The sequence below is a fragment of the Antennarius striatus genome, chromosome 11 (genome assembly GCF_040054535.1).
Source record: "Antennarius striatus isolate MH-2024 chromosome 11, ASM4005453v1, whole genome shotgun sequence".
Classification (NCBI taxonomy): domain Eukaryota; kingdom Metazoa; phylum Chordata; class Actinopteri; order Lophiiformes; family Antennariidae; genus Antennarius; species Antennarius striatus.
In genome coordinates, this window is record NC_090786.1 from 896,239 (window position 1) to 918,971 (window position 22,733).

General features: G+C 45.2%; 2 protein-coding genes across 5 annotated transcripts; both read left to right on the forward strand.

Annotated features, from left to right (window-relative positions):
• The first annotated feature begins 2,644 nt into the window (after positions 1 to 2,644).
• LOC137604080 (high-affinity choline transporter 1-like) lies at positions 2,645 to 10,996 on the forward strand. The gene is made up of 8 exons (XM_068328015.1): positions 2,645 to 2,858; positions 3,802 to 3,918; positions 5,003 to 5,158; positions 5,514 to 5,662; positions 5,749 to 5,892; positions 6,145 to 6,298; positions 8,728 to 8,945; positions 10,124 to 10,996. The coding sequence occupies exons 1-8, from the start codon at positions 2,675 to 2,677 to the stop codon at positions 10,643 to 10,645; spliced, it is 1,644 nt and encodes a 547-aa protein (XP_068184116.1). The 5' UTR covers positions 2,645 to 2,674; the 3' UTR covers positions 10,646 to 10,996.
• Positions 10,997 to 14,106: 3,110 nt separating this feature from the next.
• LOC137604094 (high-affinity choline transporter 1-like) lies at positions 14,107 to 22,427 on the forward strand. Of its 4 annotated transcripts, none has more exons than XR_011037380.1 (7): positions 14,107 to 14,206; positions 14,829 to 14,984; positions 15,655 to 15,803; positions 15,880 to 16,023; positions 16,524 to 16,677; positions 21,252 to 21,498; positions 21,632 to 22,427. XR_011037380.1 is itself a non-coding variant. In XM_068328029.1 (7 exons), the coding sequence occupies exons 1-7, from the start codon at positions 14,131 to 14,133 to the stop codon at positions 21,635 to 21,637; spliced, it is 903 nt and encodes a 300-aa protein (XP_068184130.1). In that variant the 5' UTR covers positions 14,107 to 14,130; the 3' UTR covers positions 21,638 to 22,427. The 4 variants fall into 4 exon arrangements, 3 of the variants coding, with proteins under 3 accessions (XP_068184130.1, XP_068184131.1, XP_068184129.1); XM_068328029.1 differs by having other exon boundaries at positions 21,281 to 21,498; XM_068328030.1 differs by having other exon boundaries at positions 21,252 to 22,427.
• Positions 22,428 to 22,733: the final 306 nt, after the last annotated feature.

The following is a 22,733-nucleotide window of genomic DNA, read 5'->3' on the forward strand; positions in this document are numbered from 1 at the left end:
TGTCCTCTAACTCCTCCTCACATCAGCCATCTGCCTCATTAACTCCATGAGCCGCCTCTCTCTGCCTTTTGGCTCTATCCTCCACATCTGTCCCCCTCTATGACCTATAGGTCCCTCCTCTGCAGATGTCCAACCATCTCTTCTCTTGCTACCCAGTCAGAAATCTTCTCTAAATCCACCAACATACAAAGCAGATACAATTCTTTGTATATCATCTTTAATACAAAAGGTGTACAAAACTGTGGTGAGACCAGCGATGTTGTTTGGTCTAGAGACAGTGTCACTGAGGAAAAGACAGGAGACAGAGCTGGAGGTAGCAGAGATGAAGATGCTGAGGTTCTCTCTGGGAGTGACCAGGATGGATAGGATCAGGAATGAGTCCATCAGAGGGACAGCACATGTTAGAGGTTCTGGAGATAAAGTCAGAGAGGCCAGACTGAGATGGTTTGGACATGTCCAGAGGAGAGATAGTGAATATATTGGTAGAAGGATGCTGAGTTTTGAACTGCCAGGCAAGAGGCCTGGCAATGCACCACATAGCCAGGAGGCCCCCCTCATTCCTGTAGGCTGTCTCATCGTTGTTATTGATGAGACCCACCACAGTCGTCTCGTCTGCAAACTTGATGAAGAGGTTGGAGCTGGAAGTTGGTGTACAGTCGTGGGTCAACAGAGTGAAGAGGAGGGGGCTCAGAACACATCCTTGGGGGGCTTCCGTGTTCCGCGTGATGGTGCTGGAGGTGTTGTTACCAACTTGAACTGCCTGTGGTCTCCCTGTCAGGAAGTCCAGCAGCCAGTTGAGTATGGAGGTGTTGAGTCCAAGCTGGTCCAGTTTATGGATGAACTGCTGGGGGATGATTGTGTTGAATGCTGAGCTGAAGTCCATGAACAGCATTCTGGCGTACGAGTCTTTGGTCTCCAGGTGGGTGAGGGTTGAGTGTAGTGCAGTGGAGATGGCGTCTTCGGTCGAGCGGTAGGACCAGTAAGCAAACTGAAAAGGGTCCAGGGTTGAAGGGAGGGCAGACTTGATGTGCTGCATGACTATCGGCTCGAAGCACTGCATGAGGATGGGAGTGAGTGCAACTGGGCGGTAGTCGTTGAAGCTGGATGGGGGCGACTTCTTCGGGACTGGGATGATGGTGGTGGCTTTGAGGCAGGTGGGGACAACAGCCTGGTTCAGGGAGATGTTGAAGATGTCTGAAGACATCTGTGAGCTCATCAGCACAGACACTCCAGTCTGTGGTTAAAAAGCAGTCCTGGAGTGCCTCTGACGACCCATCAGGCCACACCCGGATCTGCCTCTTCACAGGTTTAACGACTCTAACCAGCGGTCTGTATGCAGGTGTTAGCATAACAGTGGTCTGGTCTGACGCCCCAAGGTGGAGGAGGGCGCGGGCCTTGTAGGCATCTTTATGTGTCGTGTAGACATTGTCCAGGATGTTAGCTCCTCTGGTGGCAAAGTTGATATGTCTATGGAATTTTGGAAACACACTCTTGGGGTTTGCATGGTTAAAGTCCCCCACCAGAATGAGGAAGGCATCTGGGTGGGCTGTCTGCTGCTCACTGATGAGATGGTAGAGATCATTCAGTGCCTCACTCCTGTTGTTGCTGGAGGGGGGAGGGATGTATACTTCCACCAGCAATATGGCTGAAAACTCCCTGGGCAGGTAGAATGGCCGGCATCTGATGATCATAAGCTCCACCAGAGGAGAGCAGTCTGTGCAGATCACAGCAGCATCCCTGATGTAAACACAGGGTCCCCCGCCACGGGTCTTCCCCCCAAAGAGCGCTCTGTCAGCCCGGTAGCACGTTAGCCGGTCCAGCTGGGAGCAGGAGTAGCGGTCGGGGGTTGAGCAGGGGGGTCGGTGGTTGAGCAGGCCTCCGGAGCAGACCGCACTTGTGCAGCACTAATGCGTCAGCTGGGTCCAAGTCCAAAAAAGATGTTCTGCGCCTGTCGAGCAGAAACTTACGGGAGTATGAGCGCCTTGGGGTAAGTAGACATGATGAAGATGGACGTGACAAAGATGGACAAACACATGGAAAGACAAGACACAAAAAACACCAAAAAACCCCCATTATATCAGGAGAGAGAGGAGCCGCTGGCTGTGCACGCACCACCATCCTCAGCAAAAAAAGAAAAATGATAGTACAGAATAATCACAAAAAACTGATCTGATTCATATCTTCTTCCGTTTAAGCAAGTTTCATTTTGTAAATAGATCAAAATATATGATATAAATAGGATTCAGGACATTTAAGAAAACAGAATACTCTGAATTACAGTTCCTTTTATGTTTGCACAGTGGATCACAGAGAAGCAACTTAAAGTTTGTTTTACACCTGGTAGAGTCAACAACAACGTTGACTTTGAATATTAAGTAGTGACTAAGAAAATGGAAAATTCCCACACTGACATTACGCTGTTACTGCATGACTCCGTAAAACATCTCCTGAAAAACAAGGTCAAGTGTTTGTCCTTTTATTTAAATACTTCCAGCAAACATGTGTGCACCAAAAGTACACACATGCATTACAAGTCATTCTGCTCACGAATTTAGTCAATAAGTAACTAGTTTTTACTTGGAAGGGTAGTGGTTTATATCCAATTAATTATTCTCTTTTGACTCAGTCTCTCATTCGTCTGAAACCGGTGCAGACAGTCAACCAGTTCATCATCATGGCTGTTAACATCCCAGGAGTGATAGTGATGGTGGTTTTCTACCTGCTGGTTCTTGGGACCGGAATCTGGGCTTCTTTCAAGTCCAAAAGGAAACAGAAGGAAAGTGGAGCCACTGGAATGGAGATGGTCCTGCTGGGAAACCGGAGCATCAACTGGGTGGTGGGGGTCTTCACCATGACAGGTGAGGAGAGAAGCTTATAGAACTGGTATGTAAATGTTCTGACCTCATCTTAAGGCTGTAGGCATCCCTGTATGAGCAGGAGAGACCAATAAATACAAACAAAACGCCAGACATCACTAACTGTACATGAATATCCACAGTTCTTTCTCTGTCCTATCACCAAGCTCTAGCTAAACTCCCCACTGCCTGATGAACAATCCACCTTTAGACAGGTATCCTGTGTTGCATGTAACCTGTGACACATTTGCTGTCAGTTGGTGGAAGTATTTCAGCTGACTTGACGGTGTATTGGTGCACAGAGTCTACCATTAGCTTATTTAAAGCCAGAATGTGTGTCAGCATTGTGGTCAGTCCTTCGGTCCACTGGCGGTTTAGTATGTTGTGATGCTTCTCTTTCCCACATGCCCTTCCAGTACTTTTACACCTCAGTTTTTGCTGTGTCTGACGAGTTGCTGTTATTTCCTTGCCTGTGACTGAACTCCCTGTCTGGTTCATCAATTCAATTTTATTTGTGTAGCACAAGAAAAGTCAAGGAGATTTCCAGGTAAAACAGAGAAAGGTCTGATTTTTTAGAACTCACATTGTCCTATATGAGCAAGTACCTTGGTGACAAAGTCAAGGAAGTTCTTTAAGAGGCAGAAACCTTGAGCAGAACCCAGATTCATAGTGTACAGCCATCTGCCTTGACAGGTTGCGAGGAAACAGAGGGTGAGGTAGAAAGACAGACAGGTAATGCAGAGATGGAGAGACAGAGTCAAGGACAGAGATGGTAGAAATAAGAAAACGGAGTGTGGCAGGGACACAATGAAGCTGCTGATGGAGCCAGTGATTAGAGAGAGCTGCTATAAAGGAAACCGAAACTACAATTGCTAATGTAAAAGAGCATCGATGATTATGTGTGTAGTGATTTTCGTCCCTTAAAAACTGTTCGTGCATCTTGTAGCTACTTGGGTTGGAGGAGCCTTCATTGCTGGCACAGCTGAGATGATGCACACCCCCTCCATGGGACTCACCTGGACGATTGTGGTGGTGATGGGTTATAGCTCGTCTTTCATCGTTGGTAAGAAAATAAATGAAATCACACAAAACTATCAAATCTAAAAAACAACTAAAGATAGCCTTGCATTCAGAGCGTAGCCCATCTCTCGCCTTCAGCCAGCTGGAATAAGCTTCAGCTTCACTAGTGACCCGCAAAGAGGCAGAAGGTGAGACAATTATGGTCGGCTAGTCTTTAACAAAATGGATGGATGGAATTCCAAATGATGTGAAGTGACAGCAGGATTCATTCATTCATTCATCTTCTAAAACCTGCTTCATCTGCTGTCGTGGGTCGCGGGGTGATGGAGCCTATACCAGTCGACTGAGGACGTGAGGCAGGGAACATTCCAGGCGCGACGCCAGTGTGCCGCAGACAACAGGATTTATGGAACAAACCCGACATCCTCGCACGAGAGAATCTTCATGCCACCCTAATGAAACTGCTATTGTTTAGGCAGAAGCAGGATATGGATTGTTCACGAGGATGACTTGTGTGGAAGCAAAATAATGTATGTGTAGGTCACATTTCAAATCAGAGGAAACACATTTTCAAGTTTGGCAGCGAATAACCAGATTGTCCGAAAAACAGGAAGACAGGAAGCGGGTCAACCTGACATGGGCTGGTTACTTAGGTTTGGACAGTTGCAGGGAACAATTGGTTTCCTGTTTTCTCATGAATAGGACACGTACAAAGCTCACGCACACACAAATGGAGGACTGTGACTATAAAAGTGTCAGGAGACATGCATCCAGGGGCTGTTGCCGATTGATCTGTACTGATGATCTGCGTATCAATAAAAGAATTCCCGTTTTGGCTGTAACATCATCCTCGTTGTACTTTGGTTTTATTTTGGTATTTTGCTGGACAAAACACTCTCACCACACTTGGTCTATTATTTAATAATTATTTACTGTATCTTACAATCATTTATACTTTGTAATAAAGTTGTAATATAAGGTTAAAAGTTGAAAAACTTGCAAATTCAATTTAAAGCTACTACATATCTGATTACTACACCATACACATATATACTGTATATATTTTCAATTCTCTATATAAAGCCATAAATATTTTTATATGAAATCTGATCTTTTTTCCATTGAAGGAGGTCTGGTGTTTGCCAAACCAATGAGAGAAAGGAACTTCTTGACGATGCTGGACCCATTCCATTTCAAGTATGGGAAAGAAATAACAGCTGTACTGAGCCTGGCTTCACTTCTTACTGACCTGACCTGGGTACCCGCAACACTAATTTGTTTAGGTACATCGCAAGGACATACACACACACACTCTCTCTCTGTCTTTCCCTCTCTCTCTCACGGGAGTTTCTGGGGATTTTGCAGAGATTAGGAGGCAATCTGGCATCCCACAGGGGCAACCAACAAGGATGCCGAACTCAAACGGCTCACCCGCTGACCCGGTATCAAACCAGCACTGACTGTCAGCTGCTCGGCGGTGGATGTGTGTTCAGCGGTGGGATAGCAGTCGGATACGACAGTGTTAAAGCTGTCGTATCCGACTGCTCTCTCTCTCTGTCTCTGTCTCTCTCTGTCTCTCTCTCACTTTACACAAACACAAAATCAAAAAAAATATTAATTTCATGATATGTCTAACAGGAGGAACCATGAGTGTGGTTCTTGATTTGCCGTTCTCTCTTTGCATCTGGATCTCTGCTGCTGTCATCATTATATACACCCTGATGGGAGGTCTCTACTCTGTGGCCTACACAGATATTATACAGCTGGTTCTCATATTCGTTGGCATGGTGAATTTTCTTTTCTGTTTAATTTTTTAGAATACCACCAACAATTCCTGTAAATAATGATTTGTCATTTTGGTTTGTGTCTGCAGTGCATCTGTGTTCCATTTGTTTTGATGAATCCTTCAACCTTAGACATCAGTCAGACGCTGATGAACAACACCTTAAACGCTCCCTGGATTGGACAGCCGGGACTGGAAAAGACCTGGATTATGATTGATGGTTTCTTGTTGTTGGTGAGGAAGCTACAAGAGCATTTGTTTTTGCTTATGGTACTTTCATATCATACATCTTTACACTATTGACAGAGCCAATCATGTGAAACAGCATGTGTCTGGTTGAGGTGAGGAATTGACCCGTACCTGTAAAGTTAAAGGGAGTCTACCTCCAAACTAAACATGTGCTTTTGAGCTGACAGCAAATAAAGTGTTAGTCAAAGTCAAGAGGATGCCATATTAATCATTATATTTCCTATGTGCTTTACTAAGACCCTGGGAGGTGTAGGATATCAGTGCTTCCACCAGAGGATCTTGTCGGCTTCTTCTCCAGTTACGGCCAAGCTCTCGTGCTTTGCTGCCTGCTTCTTTATATTACTCTTTGGCATACCTCCTTTACTGATTGGGGCAGCAGCTTCTTCCACAGGTAATAATGAAATGTTCTGTTTGCGTCCTTAATCTTTTACAGCTTGTTTTAGAATTATACATAATAATACGTATATCGGTATTCATCCATCCATCTATCTTTAACCACATATCCGGGGTTTCGGTCGCGAGGGAAACTGTCTCAACAGGGATGCACATACGTCCCTCTCCCCAGACACCACTTCTAGCATTTCTGGGGGGATTCCGATGTGTTTCAAATCCAACCGAGGGACATAGTCCCTCCAGTGTATCCTAGGTCTTCCCCGAGGTCTCCTCCCAGTAGGACATGCCCAGAACACCTCAACAAGGAGGCGTCCAGGAGGCATCCAGAACAGATGCCCGAGTCACCTCAGCTGGCTCCGCTCGAGGTGGAGGCATAGCGGCTCTACTCCAAGCTCCTCCCTGGTGACTGAGCTCCTGCACCCAGCCACTCTACGGAGGAAACTCATTTCGGCCTCTTGTATCCGGGATCCGGGTATCCTTTAGATGTAGATTGACCAGAAAATCAAGAACTTTGTCTTACGACTCAGGTCTTTCTTTACCACGACAGATCTATACAACAACATCATCTGCAAAGAGCAGAGATTAAATCCTTTGGTCCCCTAGGACGCCCTCCAGATTGTGGCTGCATATAGAACTTCTATCCATAAAGATTATGTAGAGAACCAGTCCAGTGATAGACGGGAGACCTCCCGAAGGTCAAAATGGACCTGGAACAGGTCTGACTTACTGCTGGCAATGTGAACCAAGCTCCGGCTTTGGTCATATAGGAACTGGACAGCCCTCAGTAGAGGACCTTGAACCCCATACTCCGGGAGCACTCCTCAAAACATACCACGAGGGGCACAATCGAATGCCTTCTCCAGATCCACAAGTCACATATGGACTGGTTGGCTATACTCCCACAAACTCTCGAGCACTCGCAGAGAGTGTAGAGTTGGTCCAGTGTTGCGCGACTGGAACAAAAACTGCATTTTTCCTCTCGAATCCGCGGTACAACTATAGATCTAATCCTCCTCTTCAGTACCCTGGAATAGAATTCCCCTGGGAGGCTGAGGATTGTGATCCTTCTATAGTTAGAATACAATCTCTGGTCCCCGCTTTTGAAAAGAGGGACCACCACTCCATTCTGCAAATCCAGAGGTATGCATTTTTTAAATTGTTTTTAATATACTGATTATAATCCCCGCAGGGAAATTAGTAACATGGATATTCTTTCAAAAATAATTGGTATATTACAATAAAAGGTGCTCCAAGAATAGTCAGTAAATGACTTTACTCATTGTTAGGAAAAAAAAACTGGAGGAAATTTATCTCAATGACAAAGAAACAGTGGATAAGTGGATAGGCGATGATTGGAACACAAATTTTTCTGAGTGCAAAATGTTCTTTTCACAGCAATTGACATTTCTTTAAAAAAAACAGACCTAGTAATATGAAATCTACTTTTATGTCAACTAATGTAAATGTATTTCTATTCTCATAGCAGGCTTCATCAGTATCAATAGCAAGATCACAGATGTCTTCAAGTATTGGCAATAAGACGATCGTACAAACAACCAATAGGATGGCACTTCTGGTGTGGCAACAAAATGTATAAACCGTGAAGTCGTCATAAATAGTCCTTATTTAACGAGTGGTTAATGACAGAAAGAGTTCAACGTCTTTGATGTAATCATACTAATTTATGGTTTAGGGGGGCTGTAGACGGAGGCGATGATGGTTGGAGTGCTTCTAGACAACTCGCAGACAGTCGATTCAAAAGCAGTAGACGGGCACGGACATTAATGAGACTTCCTACTTATTGTGGTGAATTACCTCAATCACATGTTGACACATGTAAACAAGCCAAGTGCAGTGGATTTGTTCAGCTGTGAGAAGTCTTTGGGTTTTTGCCATCTTTTGATTAAAAAGAGAAAGTCTAGCTTACGATTGGTTTGCCTGTCAGTGAGCGGAAGCTGAGCAGAGCAAAGTGGAGTGCAGTGTTGTCGCAGGTAGTGGTGCTAGTCGACTGAGCTAGACAGGCTGACACACTGTGGACAACATTCCAGCTGGTGAAGTGGGGGTGGTGTCAAAAGATTGTATTGCCGCTAGGGGAAATTCCGGTAGGACTCGATGGATGGATTGCTGGCAGAGTTTGAAAATGATGGGTGGAGGTGTATTACCGCTGGTGCAGGTCCAGGTAGGTGACAGTGCAGCTGGAGCTGGTGAGCATTTGCATACTGGAGAAAATATGTCACTGTTGCCTGTCCCATCATTTCGTTAGTTTCCCCAAGAAGCAGGGTCTGATTGGTCATAAAAACATAAAACTAAGCAGGAGTGAAGAACTTGACTGGCAAGCAGCAAAAGCCAGTTGCACCAGTATTCACTTGTCAGCAGGAACCAGAAATAAAAAAGAAACACCGTCTTTCTTCTGTGTTTGTCCCTCAGACTGGAACCAGACCACCTATGGTTCTCCATCTCCTTATGAACGTGGAGAAGCAGCTATGGCTCTACCCATCGTCCTGCAGCACCTCGCCCCCACCTTCATCTCCATTATTGGTATTGGATGTGTAGCTGCTGCTGTGATGTCATCAGCCGACTCCCCGTTGCTTTCAGCAGCTTCCGTGTTCACCACCAACATTTACAAGAACATGCTGAGGCCCCGGGTAAGGAACAACTATTATTGTTACATGCTCTATGTTTTTGCCCATGGCACAGTGCCATCAATCTCAATGGTTTAATCTGGGTGAAGGGTACTTTAATATGTAGATCTAATGAGGGTCTTTCCAGGGTAGGGTTCTTACCCAGCATGTAAAGGTGGACCAAGATTGGACCAATGAGACTGCAGTGACGCAAACTTGCCATGATACCACAGCCACACAACTCACAGTCCTCTTGTTCTTCTTCTTCTCCTCTGGGCTTTTCCCTTCAGGGGTCACCACAGTGAATCAGTTGCCTCCATCTAACCCTGTCTTCTGCACCCTCTTCTCTCACACCAACTACCTTCATGTCCTCTTTCACTACATCCATAAACCTCCTCACTCCCAGAGAGAACCTCAGCATCTTCATCTCTGCTACCTCCAGCTCGGTCTCCTGTCTTTTCCTCAGTGACACTGTCTCTAGACCAAACAACATCGCTGGTCTCACCACAGTTTTGTACACCTTTCCTTTCATTTTAGCTGAAACTCTTCTATCACACATCACACCTGACACTTTCCTCCACCCGTTCCATCCTGCCTGGACACGCTTCTTCACCTCTTTTCCACACTCTCCATTGCTCTGGACTGTTGAGCCTAAGTACTTCAAATCCTCCACCTTCTTGATCTCTTCTCCCTGTAACCTCACTCTTCCACTTGGGTCCCTCTCATTCACACACATGTACTCTGTCTTACTGCGGCTAACCTTCATTCCTCTCCTTTCCAGGACAAACCTCCACCTCTCTAGCTTCTCCTCCACCTGTTCCCTGCTGTCACTACAGATCACAATGTCATCTGCAAACATCATAGTCCATGGAGATTCCTGTCTAACCTCTTCTGTCAGCCTGTCCATCACCATAGCAACAAGAACGGGCTCAGAGCTGATCCCTGATCGAGTCCCACCTCCACCTTGACCTCCTCTGTCACACCTACAGCACACCTCACCACTGTCTTACAGTCCTCATACATGTCCTGCACCGCTCTAACATACAACTCACAGTCATGATTCTGGTAAATAATATTTGTCAAAAAACAACTTACTTGGAGAAAGGAAATAGCACAAACACTCGACTTGTGTAGAGGTTTTTGATAGTAGTTTCAGTCATTGACTCTTGTCATGATCTTCTTCCTCCTACTTTCTTTTTCAGGCATCAGACAGAGAGATTCAGTGGGTGATCCGTGTTTCCGTGGTGGTCGTGGGTGTGGTTGGAACATCTCTCACCAGCCTGAGAAACAGCGTCATATTGTTCTGGTTCATTGGTGCAGATATAAGCTTCATCATAATCTTCCCTCAACTACTTTGTATCCTCTATTTTAACATCTCCAACTGTTATGGAGCTACTATGGGCATTCTCGTGGGACTGGTGTTGACACTGCTTAGTGGAGACCCAACAATAGGATTAGAACCAGTCCTACATTTCCCAGGATGCACTCTGGAGGATGGTGTTTATGTCCAGTATGCTCCAGTTAAGACCATCTCCATGCTGTCCACCATTGCTGCCATCTTGTTGTTCTCCTACCTGGCTTCTGTCCTCTTCAACAAAGGTGTTCTACCTGAGAAGTGGGATGTGTTCAAAGTGAAAGCCCAGCACTCACCAGTACCACTGTCACCAGGAGGTGGCGCCATGGAGACAATAAATGGGCAGGACTCTAGAATTGATCTAATGTAATTAGTGCATGTTGTTGCACACTGATAAAGCCAGGATAAAGAGGCTATAGCAGGTCAAGCCAGGTGTGTGTAATTCAGACAGTTACTGTTCCATGACTTAATAAAACAGTGAAATTAATCCAAAAATACTTGGTGCTGAAATGGAGACAGTGAATGCCCCAAAACATTACCCCAACTGAGGTACATTGCTGAGGTACAGCAATGTACCTCACCATTGAAGATAACCCTTTTTGTTCTTTAAGGTCTGTTGAGAGGTGTTTGTTCAGAGAAAAACCCTTACAATCCTCATGATAGGGTCTTTTCCATGAAAAACAATGTGGGATTATTTCTTATGTTGACATTAAAGAAACCATTAATAGCAATCTTTCTCAGGACATAGCGTTTTTTTCTGTGGTATATGTCAAATTCTTCCACCCTAATTCATAATCATCAATGAAGAACTTTATTGGTAACCTTACTATCACTCAGATAATCTGAATAAAACAAAATTACTAATCAATAACTCGGGTAAAAACAGAACACAAAACTCTGTTGATATCAGGAGCAAGACAACAGCAAACATACCGATGTAACCGGTGAATACTTCTTACCAATCATCTTAATTTACACTATGTCATGCTAACATTTTTCCACTCACCCCTCTGTGAGAGTAAAGCCTTTGTTTGGGAAACCTTGTTATTGCTTGTAAAAGCCTATATTAACCATTATGATAGCCTGTGTTAATCTTTGAGGTTAGTTGAGAAACTTTACAATGTAATTTATTTCAGTCATCAAAATTAAATACCCCCATTAGCATTGAATTATCTCCAATGTACCATCGCTTAACTGTTTTCCTTAGCAAATCATTCGTCCAGAGGCGGGCTCAAGTCCACACGTATGCATAGGTGCCAGAGGTCAAAATGCCACAATTGTATAAAGGACACACAGACTCTACACTCTTCACTGACTTCTGCCAACCAGCCTGCTGCTTTTGTGAACTGAGTCCAAAGCTGTAAGTAAAATTACAAAACTAAATGTTAGTTTTCTAAATTTATATTCTGGCTTCAGGGTTGGTCATTGCCTCATAATTTAATCAAAAGGAAAATTTCCACAACACACCTCTGCTCAACTATGTCAGTCACAATAGATAGATTAGATAGATTAGATAGATAACTGGTTCAATACTCCAAGCTTCAGTCACTGAGAATGTGGGTGTCCTGCAGGGTGGCTGATCTGCAGCCACACGAAGGTCGATGACCCAAGAAAGCAGCGCTTTAGAGTTTTCTGAATTCTATATATTTTGGAATAAAACTGAATATAAATAAAGTTGTTAATCCTTGCTTGCTATACTGTAGCCACACATAATAGGAAACTGATTTATGACTATTGATTATTGCAGGGTTCTGCACAAGTCTTTGCAAGCTGCACCCATATCTTTTTGTCTTTGGGGCTGACATTTAGCCATGCCTCAACCATGAAATCAATCACTTCCATTGTGTTACAAATACAGTATTTTCCGCACTATAAGGCGCACTGGACTATAAGGCTCACCCTCAATAATTTGTTTGTTTTATAATTTATTTCATATATTAGGCGCACCGGATTATAAGGCGCACACAATAAAAAATAAATAAAAATTATTTGATAAACTGCAGCGGCTGTAGTTGCGCAATCCGTCCACGAGATAGAGCCGCGCTGCTCAGACAGTCATGATTGCATTCATGACTTCCTGACTACCTTTGAATGGCCCCTATTGTTATGTCAATAAGCCATTCTGAGCCTCATCAAGGAAACCTGATCACTTGATCACTTTGCCATCATAGAAAGAAGTCAACACACATATTAAAAACCTGACATTAAAACTGGTTAAATTCATTACGAGTGCAGTCAGTGTGAACAGAGCGGATTATTTCCTGATCTGAAGTTCGAAGCAGATATTTAAGCTCCGACGTTCGTCTTCGTTTATTAATTAAATATTGTTTCGATCGATCGGTAGTCCAGTCGGAGGTGAGGTGCAGCTATTTGCTACTGTGTGTCCTAAACAATTTTTATCTAGTTTTTAATGTCAGGCTGATAATTTACTGTCAAACGTGACGCTGTTTTACTCCTAGAACTGACTTTAAAGTGGGTTATTTCTGACGCCAAATAGTTAGGAAATACTGAGATCAGTCAGTCAGTCAAACTTTACTAATAGAATTGTTGAAAGTTCCTTATGTTTTTCTATGTAACCACCGGTGCTCCTACAGTCTGCTCTACCGTCTGAGAGCAGCTCAGTCAGAGCCGGGACTTCAGGTGATGCCCCTTGACTACCGTTGTTAGAGGGCGTAGGCCCGAGTGCCTTGTGAGGGGGCTCCTCTGGTGGCGGAGTGCGGCATGACTGGCGGCCAGACTGCCGGCTTTTTTTCAACGATCATGTTTTTAACCAATATTAATATGAATATTAATCCATATATAAAACGCACCGGATTATAATGTGCACTACGGGATTATGAGAAAATTTTAGGCTTTTAGGTGCGCCTTATAGTGTGGAAAATATGGTAATTAATAACATACTATTAGCAATATTATCATTATAATTATTATCATTATCAGATTATCGGCTCCAGATTGCCCATTGGTGTAAGTGTGTGTGAGTGGTTGTTTGTCTTTCATTTGGCTCTGCGATGTGCTGACAAAACTTCCAGAGTGCACCCCTGCCTCTCGCCCATTGTGTTGTATACTGTAGGTATTCTCCAGGTACATGAAAATCCCCTTTGATCTAAGGTGTGTAAGTCAGGTTCATTTGAAGGTATAGGGACCAAAATCAGACTGAAAAAATGTTTATTGATTGAACAATATTAAAGTGACTATGTTGCAGATGGTGTATGTCTTAGTGTGTGAGTCTTGTTGAATACTGTATATCTTACCCTCAAGTGCAACAACAAGAAGAAATTATGTAGAAATTACGTGCTTTCCAAGTCAACATAAAACCAGTTTTAACACCATGTTGTAATGTCAGGTCAATCTAATTGGTTTTCAACCAGTTTGTTCTCTTTTATAATTATACTCCAACTTCAGCCAGTGGTGAGGACATTCAACAAGGACATCATGGCTGTTAACGTCCCAGGAGTGATAGTGATGGTGGTTTTCTACCTGCTGGTTCTTGGGACCGGAATCTGGGCTTCTTTCAAGTCCAAAAGGAAACAGAAGAAAAGTGGAGCCACTGGGATGGAGATGGCCCTGCTGGGAAACCGGAGCATTAACGTGGTGGTGGGGGTCTTCACCATGACAGGTGAGGAGACCATTCTGCAAAATTAACGGAATCGCATTTTACATTTAGAAAGAATTTTTTACAGATCTGGAAACTAAACCCTGACCTTGAAGTGATCAAGAGAAAAGGAAAATACTTCTGTCAACTTAGATGTTCATTCTGATATTTCTTTCTATGTTTATTAATTGACTCGATGTTTGTTAATGCATCCTGTAGCTACGTGGATTGGAGGAGGCTCCATCGTTGGCAGTGCTGAGATGATGTGTACTCCATCCATGGGACTGGTCAGGGTCCTTCTTCTTTTCATGTCATACAGCTTGACTATGACCTTTGGTAAGATTTCCTGTTCTCTGGAGGCTGAAGTGAGGGCAATATAATTTTTATATTTGATTACATAATGACACAGTGGGTACCATTGACACCTCACAGCCAGAAGGCTCCAGGTGTCTTTTCTGTGTGGGGTTTGCATGTTCGTCCCACGTCTCTGTGAAGGTTCTCTCCAGGATTTTCCCTCCTCCAAAAACATTCATTACAAGTGAATAGATTGCCTGTTGCCCATAGGCATGACTGTGCGTGAGTGGTTGTTTATCTTTGGCCTGACTCTGGCGTCGCACCCGGAATTTTCCACCTCGTCTCACCTGAAGTCAACTAAGATAAGCTCCTGCAACCCCTCGACCTGAGCTAAAGAGATGATTTACAATAAGATGAATGAGCATGAGCTGAAAGTTTGTTGCAAATTTTACCACTGAAACAACAAACTTTAATATTGTTTTGTATACATCATTGTGACATTGTGTGATGGATACAGCAGTAGACACAGACTGATTTAAAAGTTGAAGGTCTGACTTCTGTAAACACAGGTCATTTACTGAAATTTGGAGTTTCACCATTTTTGACATTTTAAAATTTCCAAATGCTCAGATTTTTCTTCCCCTTGTGTTTTTTTCCAATGAAGGAGGTCTGCTGTTTGTAAAACCACTGAGAGAATTAAACTGTATGACAATGCTGGACTCTTTCCACATCAAGTATGGAAAAGTAACAATGGCTGGAATGAGTCTCTTCTCACTGTTTATTGACGTCACCTGGATACCTACAACACTCACTGGATTGGGTATGATATTTATTTCTCTCTCTCCCTCTCTCTCATGTACGTATATCATGTTGATATACATGTATGTATATTACACATGTATATAAACATACACAGGGCAGGGCAGCTGCTGGAAATGTCATCAAAAATGAGCCCTGGTATCAAAGATTTTGCTGTGACCAGAATTATTGACATAAAAACATGCTTTGAGCTAATTATGCCAATGTCAATAAAAAGAGTCATCATTCCTATGGCCTGGAGGGTAAAAAAGTCCAAGGTGACATCAAGGAATACCTTAGATGCTTTAATTGGTGTACTTCTCGCTGGAGTGTAGAGATCTTGCAGTGAGACTACTGATAGTCTCTGGGAAACATCGACAGGCGGAAATATTTCCCGGCAACTAGAGGAAGTTTAATTATGTATGAAATGAAACGCAAAAGTCAAACACCCACGAGCTACGTCTTTACTCCGTGAATGAGAATGATCCGGTCTCACCTCATGTAGTATCTATCCACAGACTGGTGGTGGTGTCCCAAAGCACGGCTTGTATCTCAGATTTTTGCTTGTATGTCCAACAAAAACATGGACAGAGCGATGTCTCATATCACAAAGAACTCAAACAACTCTGATCTGAAGGTACTACTCAAAGTATCACTGCTGATGTACTTGTGTTCCTCTGTACATCTGACAGGAGGAACCATCAGTGTGATCTTGGATTTGCCGTTCTCTCTTTGTATCTGGATCTCTGCTGCTGTCATCATTATCTACACCCTGATGGGAGGTCTCTACTCTGTGGCCTACACAGATATTATACAGCTGGTCCTCGTATTCACTGGTTTAGTAAGTTATCAGACAATCAAACAGAAAATTAAAGAACTTCAGAGACACGTGTGTCTTATTTTCACTTGTCTCTCAGTCTATCTGTGTCCCCTTCGTCTTGACCAATCCTCACACCTTGGACATCAGTCAGACTCTGATGAACAACACCTTAAACGCTCCCTGGATTGGTCAACCAGAGCTGAAGAACATCTGGATCATGATTGATGACTTGTTATATTTTGTAAGTAAACTACAGTATGTCCTTCAATGAATAGAATTCACTCTTTTATTTCCTCGTTACATGTGGTTAATGCGTTCCAGGACAACCCTCAAAAGGCAAAAATCCATGATATGGCCACCAAATATTTATTTTATTATTTACGTATAATTTAAAAGTTTATGAAACCTCCCCATACTGATATTAAACCATCTTTCCCGCGCTGTGTCACCTCTTGAGGATTTGGGAAATCCATTTAAATTTGCACTTATATACAATTTGAAAATCCGCATTGTAGTGAAGCCGCAAATCTTGAGGCGTGAATAAGCGAGGGAATACTGTATGTAGAATAGTGATGGTCTATTCGCCTTCTCCACTGTATGTACAATAGTGAATAATGTCAGATATATTTGAAGACTGAACTGCTTTAGTGTCACAGTAAATTTAACTATTAACTGACTGTATATTTAAAGATAAAGATGGATGTAGATGCAAATTAACAAATGATTTGGTCTACCTTTCAGGCCCTGGGGGGCTTGGGATACCAGGCCTTCCACCAGAGGACCTTGTCAGCTTCTTCTACTGCTTCAGCAAAGACCTCCTGCTTTGCTGCAGCTTTTGCAGTACTCATATTTGGAATTCCTCCTGTACTCATTGGAGCAGCTGCTGCATCCACAGGTACTAGTAATGAACCTCATGTTTCTGGCCCAAATGCATCCATGTGTTCGTTGTATCTCTTGAGTCTCAGAACGCAACGCACACACGGACGCTGTTAGCCAATAGCATGTGCGTATGGTATCATGCAACTATCTACTAAAAATCCGTAATATAGTGAAGCTGTGCATCTTGAAGCATGAACAAATGAGAGATTACTGTACTTTGACAACCAGCCATTACACTGCAATACTATGAAAATGGTATCAAACCTATCAGCTACCAAAGCTCAGTTGAGTTCAGTTGGGTGTCAAGGAAATACTTCAATCAATCAAGTTTTATTTATATAGTGGTGGAGAGGTTTGTGTGCCCTAAGGATCCTGGGAGCTATGTTGTCGGGAGTCTTGTACTCCTGGTAGGGTCACCCAAGGCAAACAGGTCTCAGGTGAAGGGCCAGACAAAGAGTGGTTCAAATATCCCATGAAAAACGGAAAAGGGAAAACTGTGACCCTGCCCGGAGGAAGCCCGGGGCCCACGTCTGGAGCCAGGCCTGGACGGAGGGCCCGTCAGCGAGCGCCTGGTGGCCGGGGCTGCCACGGGGCCCGGCCGGGCTTAGCCCGAAAAGGCAACGTGGATTCTTCCCACCCCTGTGGACCCACCACCCGCAGGGCAGACCGATGGGGTCGGGTGCGCTGCCATATGGGTGGCAGTGATGACAGGGGGTCATGAAGGACCAGACCCGGGCGGCAGAAGTTGGCTTTGGGGACGTGGAATGTCACCTCACTGGCGGGGAAGGAGCCGGAACTTGTGTTGGAGGTGGAGCGCTACCAGTTGGATCTGGTGGGGCTTACCTCCACGCATAGCCTCGGTTCTGGATCCAAACTCCTGGATAGGGGTTGGACCTTGTTTTACTCCGGAGTTGCGTCAGGCGTGAGGCGCAGGGCGGGTGTGGGGATACTCACAAGCCCCCGGCTGAGCGCCGCTGTGTTGGAGTTTACCCCGGTAGATGAGAGGGTCGCTTCCCTACGCTTTAAGGCTGTGGGGGGGAAAACTCTGACTGTTATTTGTGCATATGCACCAAATATCAGTTCAGAGTATTCGGCCTTCTTGGGGTCCCTAAATGGGGTCCTTGAAGGGATCCCTGCAGGGGACTCCATTGTTCTCCTGGGGGACTTCAACGCACACGTCGGCAATGATGGAGACACTTGGAGGGGCGTGATTGGGAGGAATGGCCTCCCTGATCTGAACCCGAGCGGTGTTATGTTGTTGGACTTCTGTGCTAGTCACGGATTGTTCATAACTAACACCATGTTCGAACACAAGGATGCTCATAAGTGTACCTGGTACCAGAGCACCCTGGGTCGGAGGTCAATGATTGATCTTGCGATCGTATCATCTGATCTTCGACCGTGTGTTTTGGACTCTCGGGTGAAGAGAGGGGCAGAGCTGTCAACTGATCACCACCTGGTGGTGAGTTGGGTCTGTTGGCGGAGGAAACCTTTGGATAGACCTGGTAAGCCCAAACGAGTAGTGCGGGTGAACTGGGAACGTCTGGAGGAGGACTCTGTCCGTGAGGCCTTCAATTCACACCTCCAAAGGAGCTTCTCGTGCATCCCTGTGGAGGCTGGGGGCATTGAACCTGAATGCTCGATGTTCAAAGCTTCCATTGCTGAAGCTGCAGCTGAGAGCTGTGGTCTCAAGGTCTTGGGTGCCTCAAGGGGCGGTAACCCTCGAACACCGTGGTGGACCCCGGTGGTCAGGGAAGCCGTCCGACTAAAGAAGGAGGCCTTCAGGGGCATGTTGTCCCTGGGGACTCCTGAAGCAGTTGCAGGGTACCGACAGGCCAAAAGGACTGCAGCCTCGGCTGTGATGGAGGCAAAACAGAGGGTGTGGGAGGAGTTCGGAGAGGCCATGGAGAAGGACTATCGGACGGCACCAAAGTTGTTCTGGAGGACTGTCCGACACCTCAGGAGGGGGAAACGGGGAACCATCCAAGCTGTATACAGCAAAGATGGGACACTGTTGACCTCGACTGAGGAGGTTGTCGGTCGGTGGAAGGAACACTTTGAGGAACTCCTGAATCCAACTACCCCAACTGACCCGTCCTCTGTTGCAGAGGCAGAGCTGGAGGATGATGGGGGATCAGAGTCAATCTCTCGGGGCGAAGTCACCGAGGTAGTTAAACAACTGCACGGTGGCAAAGCCCCGGGTATTGATGAGATTCGCCCGGAAATGCTGAAGGCTCTGGCTGTTGAGGGGCTGTCGTGAATGACACGCCTCTTTAACATTGCGTGGAAATCTGGGACAGTGCCGAAAGAGTGGCAGACTGGGGTGGTGGTTCCTCTTTTTAAAAAGGGGGACCAGAGGCTGTGTGCCAATTACAGGGGCATCACACTCCTCAGCCTCCCTGGGAAAGTTTACTCCAAGGTGCTGGAAAGGAGGGTCCGGCCGATTGTGGAGCCTCAGATTGAGGAGGAACAATGTGGGTTCCGTCCTGGTCGTGGAACAACGGACCAGCTTTTTACTCTCACAGGGATCCTAGAGGGGGCTTGGGAGTATGCCCATCCAGTCTACATGTGTTTTGTGGACTTGGAGAAGGCATATGATCGTGTCCCCAGGGATATACTGTGGGAAATACTGTGGGAGTATGGAGTGAGGGGGCCTCTTCTCAGGGCCATCCAATCCCTGTACGCCCAAAGTGAGAGCTGCGTTCGGGTTATCGGCAGTAAGTCGGACTTGTTCCGAGTAGCTGTTGGCCTTCGCCAGGGCTGCGCTTTATCACCAATTCTGTTTGTGATTTTCATGGACAGGATATCGAGGCGTAGTCGTGGTGAGGAGGGGTTACAGTTTGGTGGCCTGAGGATTGCATCACTGCTTTTTGCAGATGATGTGGTCCTGTTTGCGTCATCAGCCTGTGACCTGCAGCGCTCACTGGTCCGGTTTGCAGCCGAGTGTGAAGCGGCGGGGATGAGGATTAGCACCTCCAAATCTGAGGCCATGGTCCTCAGCAGGAAACCGGTGGACTGCGTTCTCCAAGTGGGGAATGAGGTCCTTCCACAAGTGAAGGAGTTTAAGTATCTTGGGGTCCTGTTCACGAGTGAGGGAACAATGGAGCGTGAGATTGGACGGAGAATTGGGGCAGCAGGAGCGGTATTGCAGTCGCTTTACCGCACTGTTGTCACAAAGAGGGAGCTAAGCCGAGAGGCAAAGCTCTCCATCTACCGTTCAATCTTCGTTCCTACCCTCACCTATGGTCATGAGCGATGGGTCATGACCGAAAGAACGAGATCGCGGATACAAGCGGCTGAAATGGTCTTTCTCAGGCGGATAGCTGGTGTCTCCCTTAGAGATAAGGTGAGAAACACTGCTGTTCACGAGGGGCTCAGAGTAGAGCCGCTGCTCCTTCGCGTGGAAAGGAGTCAGTTGAGGTGGTTTGGGCATCTGGTGCGGATGCCTCTGGGACGCCTCCCTAGGGAGGTGTTTCTGGCACGTCCAGCTGGGAGGAGACCTCGGGGCAGACCCAGGACCAGGTGGAGGGATTATATCTCAACACCGCCTTGGGATCCCCCAGTCAGAGCTGGTGGATGTGGCCCGGGAAAGGGAAGTTTGGGGCTCCCTGTTGAAGCTGCTGCCCCCGCGACCCGATTCCGGATAAGCGGTGGAAGATGGATGGATGGATGAGAGCTTAATCATGTCAACAGACATTTCAAAGCGCCTTAACAGACAGAGAAACCCAACTGAACCCTCCAGGGCATAAGCGACAGTGGAGAGGAAAAACTCCCTCATTGAGGAAGAAACTCTGGGCAGGACCCAGACTCTTTTGGACGGTCATCCACCTTGACCGCTTGGGTGGAAAAGAAATGAAATGAAGATAAGAACAGGGTCAGAGAGAGAGAGAGACAGAGAGAGAGTGACAGATAGGCCAGATAGAGTCAGTGTCTTTATGGTTATAGTTGGACGATTGGGGTTGTTGATTGGTTGATACATGTTCCCCATCATGTAGTTGGTAAATTCAAGGCACAGCTGTATGGATGATTGAATGGTGGCACAGATGAAGAAAGGAAGCAGGACCCCAACTGATGGATAGATGAGGGGAGATATTGGTGGGCTTGGAGGTGCAGGTCCACAGAGGATGGTACACAGCGGATGGGCAGATCAGGGGTGGAACAGTATGGTGATCTTCATGGTTCAATGTCGACAGGTGGTCCTTCTCTGAAGAATTGTAGAGATGACTCAGATCTGTTTAATAAAGGCAGCATTGATAGATACCTTAAAGACTGTTCTCTGACAATAATGTCTCCTGAGTTCTTATACTCTTTCAGGCCATCAAAACCAGACTTACTGTGAATGACACCTCGGCGATCCACTGAATAATTTTCTTGATGAGTGTTCAGTCATGTCCATCTTCCAAAATTGCATTTTAGTGTTAGTGACCTGCCCCTCGCTATCTGAATAACCTTTCAATAATCTTTCATTAATTCAGCGCCTTGACGGTTTCCAACAAACATACTCTCTCCTGGAAAATAATAACTTTTTTTTTTCAGTAGGTTTCACTGATAATACATGCTACATTGACAGATCATGTGACCATTTTTCAGTCTATCCTTGTCTTTTGTCTGAATTTCAGACTGGAACCAGACCACCTATGGTTCTCCATCTCCATACGAACGTGGAGAAGGTTCTCTCACTCTGCCCATCGCCCTGGAACACCTCACCCCACCCTTCATCTCCATCATTGGTATTGGATGTATAGCTGCTGCTGTGATGTCATCAGCTGACTCTGCTTTACTTTCTGCGTCTTCTGTCTTCACCAATAACATTTACAAGAACATCCTGAGACCTCAGGTAAGAAAACACACCTGTGTCCATGCTTCCTGTCAGAGACAGACATGTCCAGATGTTTGGTTCCTCTGACCATAATATTCACCATAATGAACACATTTTTGGATTAACCAAAAGAACATTTCTTTATATTTAGTTTTGAGCCATAAGTCAGAAATCCATGAGCTGAACATGATGCAATGCCACACAAACAAATCGGTTGGAGCTGGAGCCAATCCCAGCTAAGGTCGTGAGGAGGGGAAACTCCGGGCCAGTGCACCTCAGTACACAATTCAAATGAGAAAGTAATTTAATTAAATGTTAGTAATCTTAAGTTCTTTTTCAGGCTTCAAACCAAGAGTGTCAGTGGGTGGTCCGAGCTTCAGTGGTGGTCGTAGGTGTGTTTGGAACTTCGCTCACAATGATAAAGAAGAGCGTCCTTATTTTTTGGTTCTTATGTAATGAAGTGAGTTACATCATAGTTTTCCCTGAACTCATCTGTGTTCTCTACTTCAACATCTCCAATGGTTATGGGGCTATAATGGGTGTGCTGGTGGCACTGACATTAAAGGTGCTTAATGGACACTCATCACTAGGATTGGAACCAATCCTACATTTCCCAGGATGCACTCTGGAGGACGGTGTTTATGTTCAGTGTGCTCCAGTTAGGACCATCTCCATGCTATCCACCATTGCTGCCATCTTGTTGTTCTCCTACCTGGCTTCTGTCCTCTTCAACAAAGGTGTTCTACCTGAGAAGTGGGACGTGTTCAAAGTGAAAGCCCAGCACTCACCAGTACCACTGTCACCAGTAGGTGGCGCCATAGAGGATAAAGAGAATGAGGAAATGAACAGAAATGTATCACAGCCAATGAAGCATCCAACATGTTAATGTTTTCAGTAGTATCTGTTTCCTTTATGTAACAAGGTTTAGTTGTGTGCCAAATATTTAATCATCCAGATGAGTAAAAAATCAAGAAAAAAATAAAAGGATTAGAACAGTCTAACTGTCCTAATTGGTCTTTTATTTATCTTCCAGCTACAAGAACAGAAAATCATAGTAGGAGAGCAGTCTGAGATGATATACAGTGTATATACGTTTTTATTCATACATGCACAACACATAGATACTTTTACTGATACATGTGAGGCTGAGTCAGACTGCCGGTGAGCTCATTCTTGAACCAGTGACTATTCTAACCCAAACATTATAACAATCACAGTAAATGAACATATGAGGCTCCTCTCCAGAGGTTCGT

Coding starts and splice junctions, on each gene's coding strand:
- LOC137604080 (XM_068328015.1), top strand. CDS start 2,675: ATGGCTGTTAACATCCCAGGAGTGATAGTGATGGTGGTTTTCTACCTG. Junction 5,893..6,144: donor TTGATGGTTTCTTGTTGTTG/GTGAGGAAGCTA, acceptor TGCTTTACTAAG/ACCCTGGGAGGTGTAGGATA. Junction 6,299..8,727: donor GGCAGCAGCTTCTTCCACAG/GTAATAATGAAA, acceptor TTTGTCCCTCAG/ACTGGAACCAGACCACCTAT.
- LOC137604094 (XM_068328028.1), top strand. CDS start 14,131: ATGATGTGTACTCCATCCATGGGACTGGTCAGGGTCCTTCTTCTTTTC. Junction 14,207..14,828: donor CAGCTTGACTATGACCTTTG/GTAAGATTTCCT, acceptor TTTCCAATGAAG/GAGGTCTGCTGTTTGTAAAA. Junction 14,985..15,654: donor TACAACACTCACTGGATTGG/GTATGATATTTA, acceptor TACATCTGACAG/GAGGAACCATCAGTGTGATC.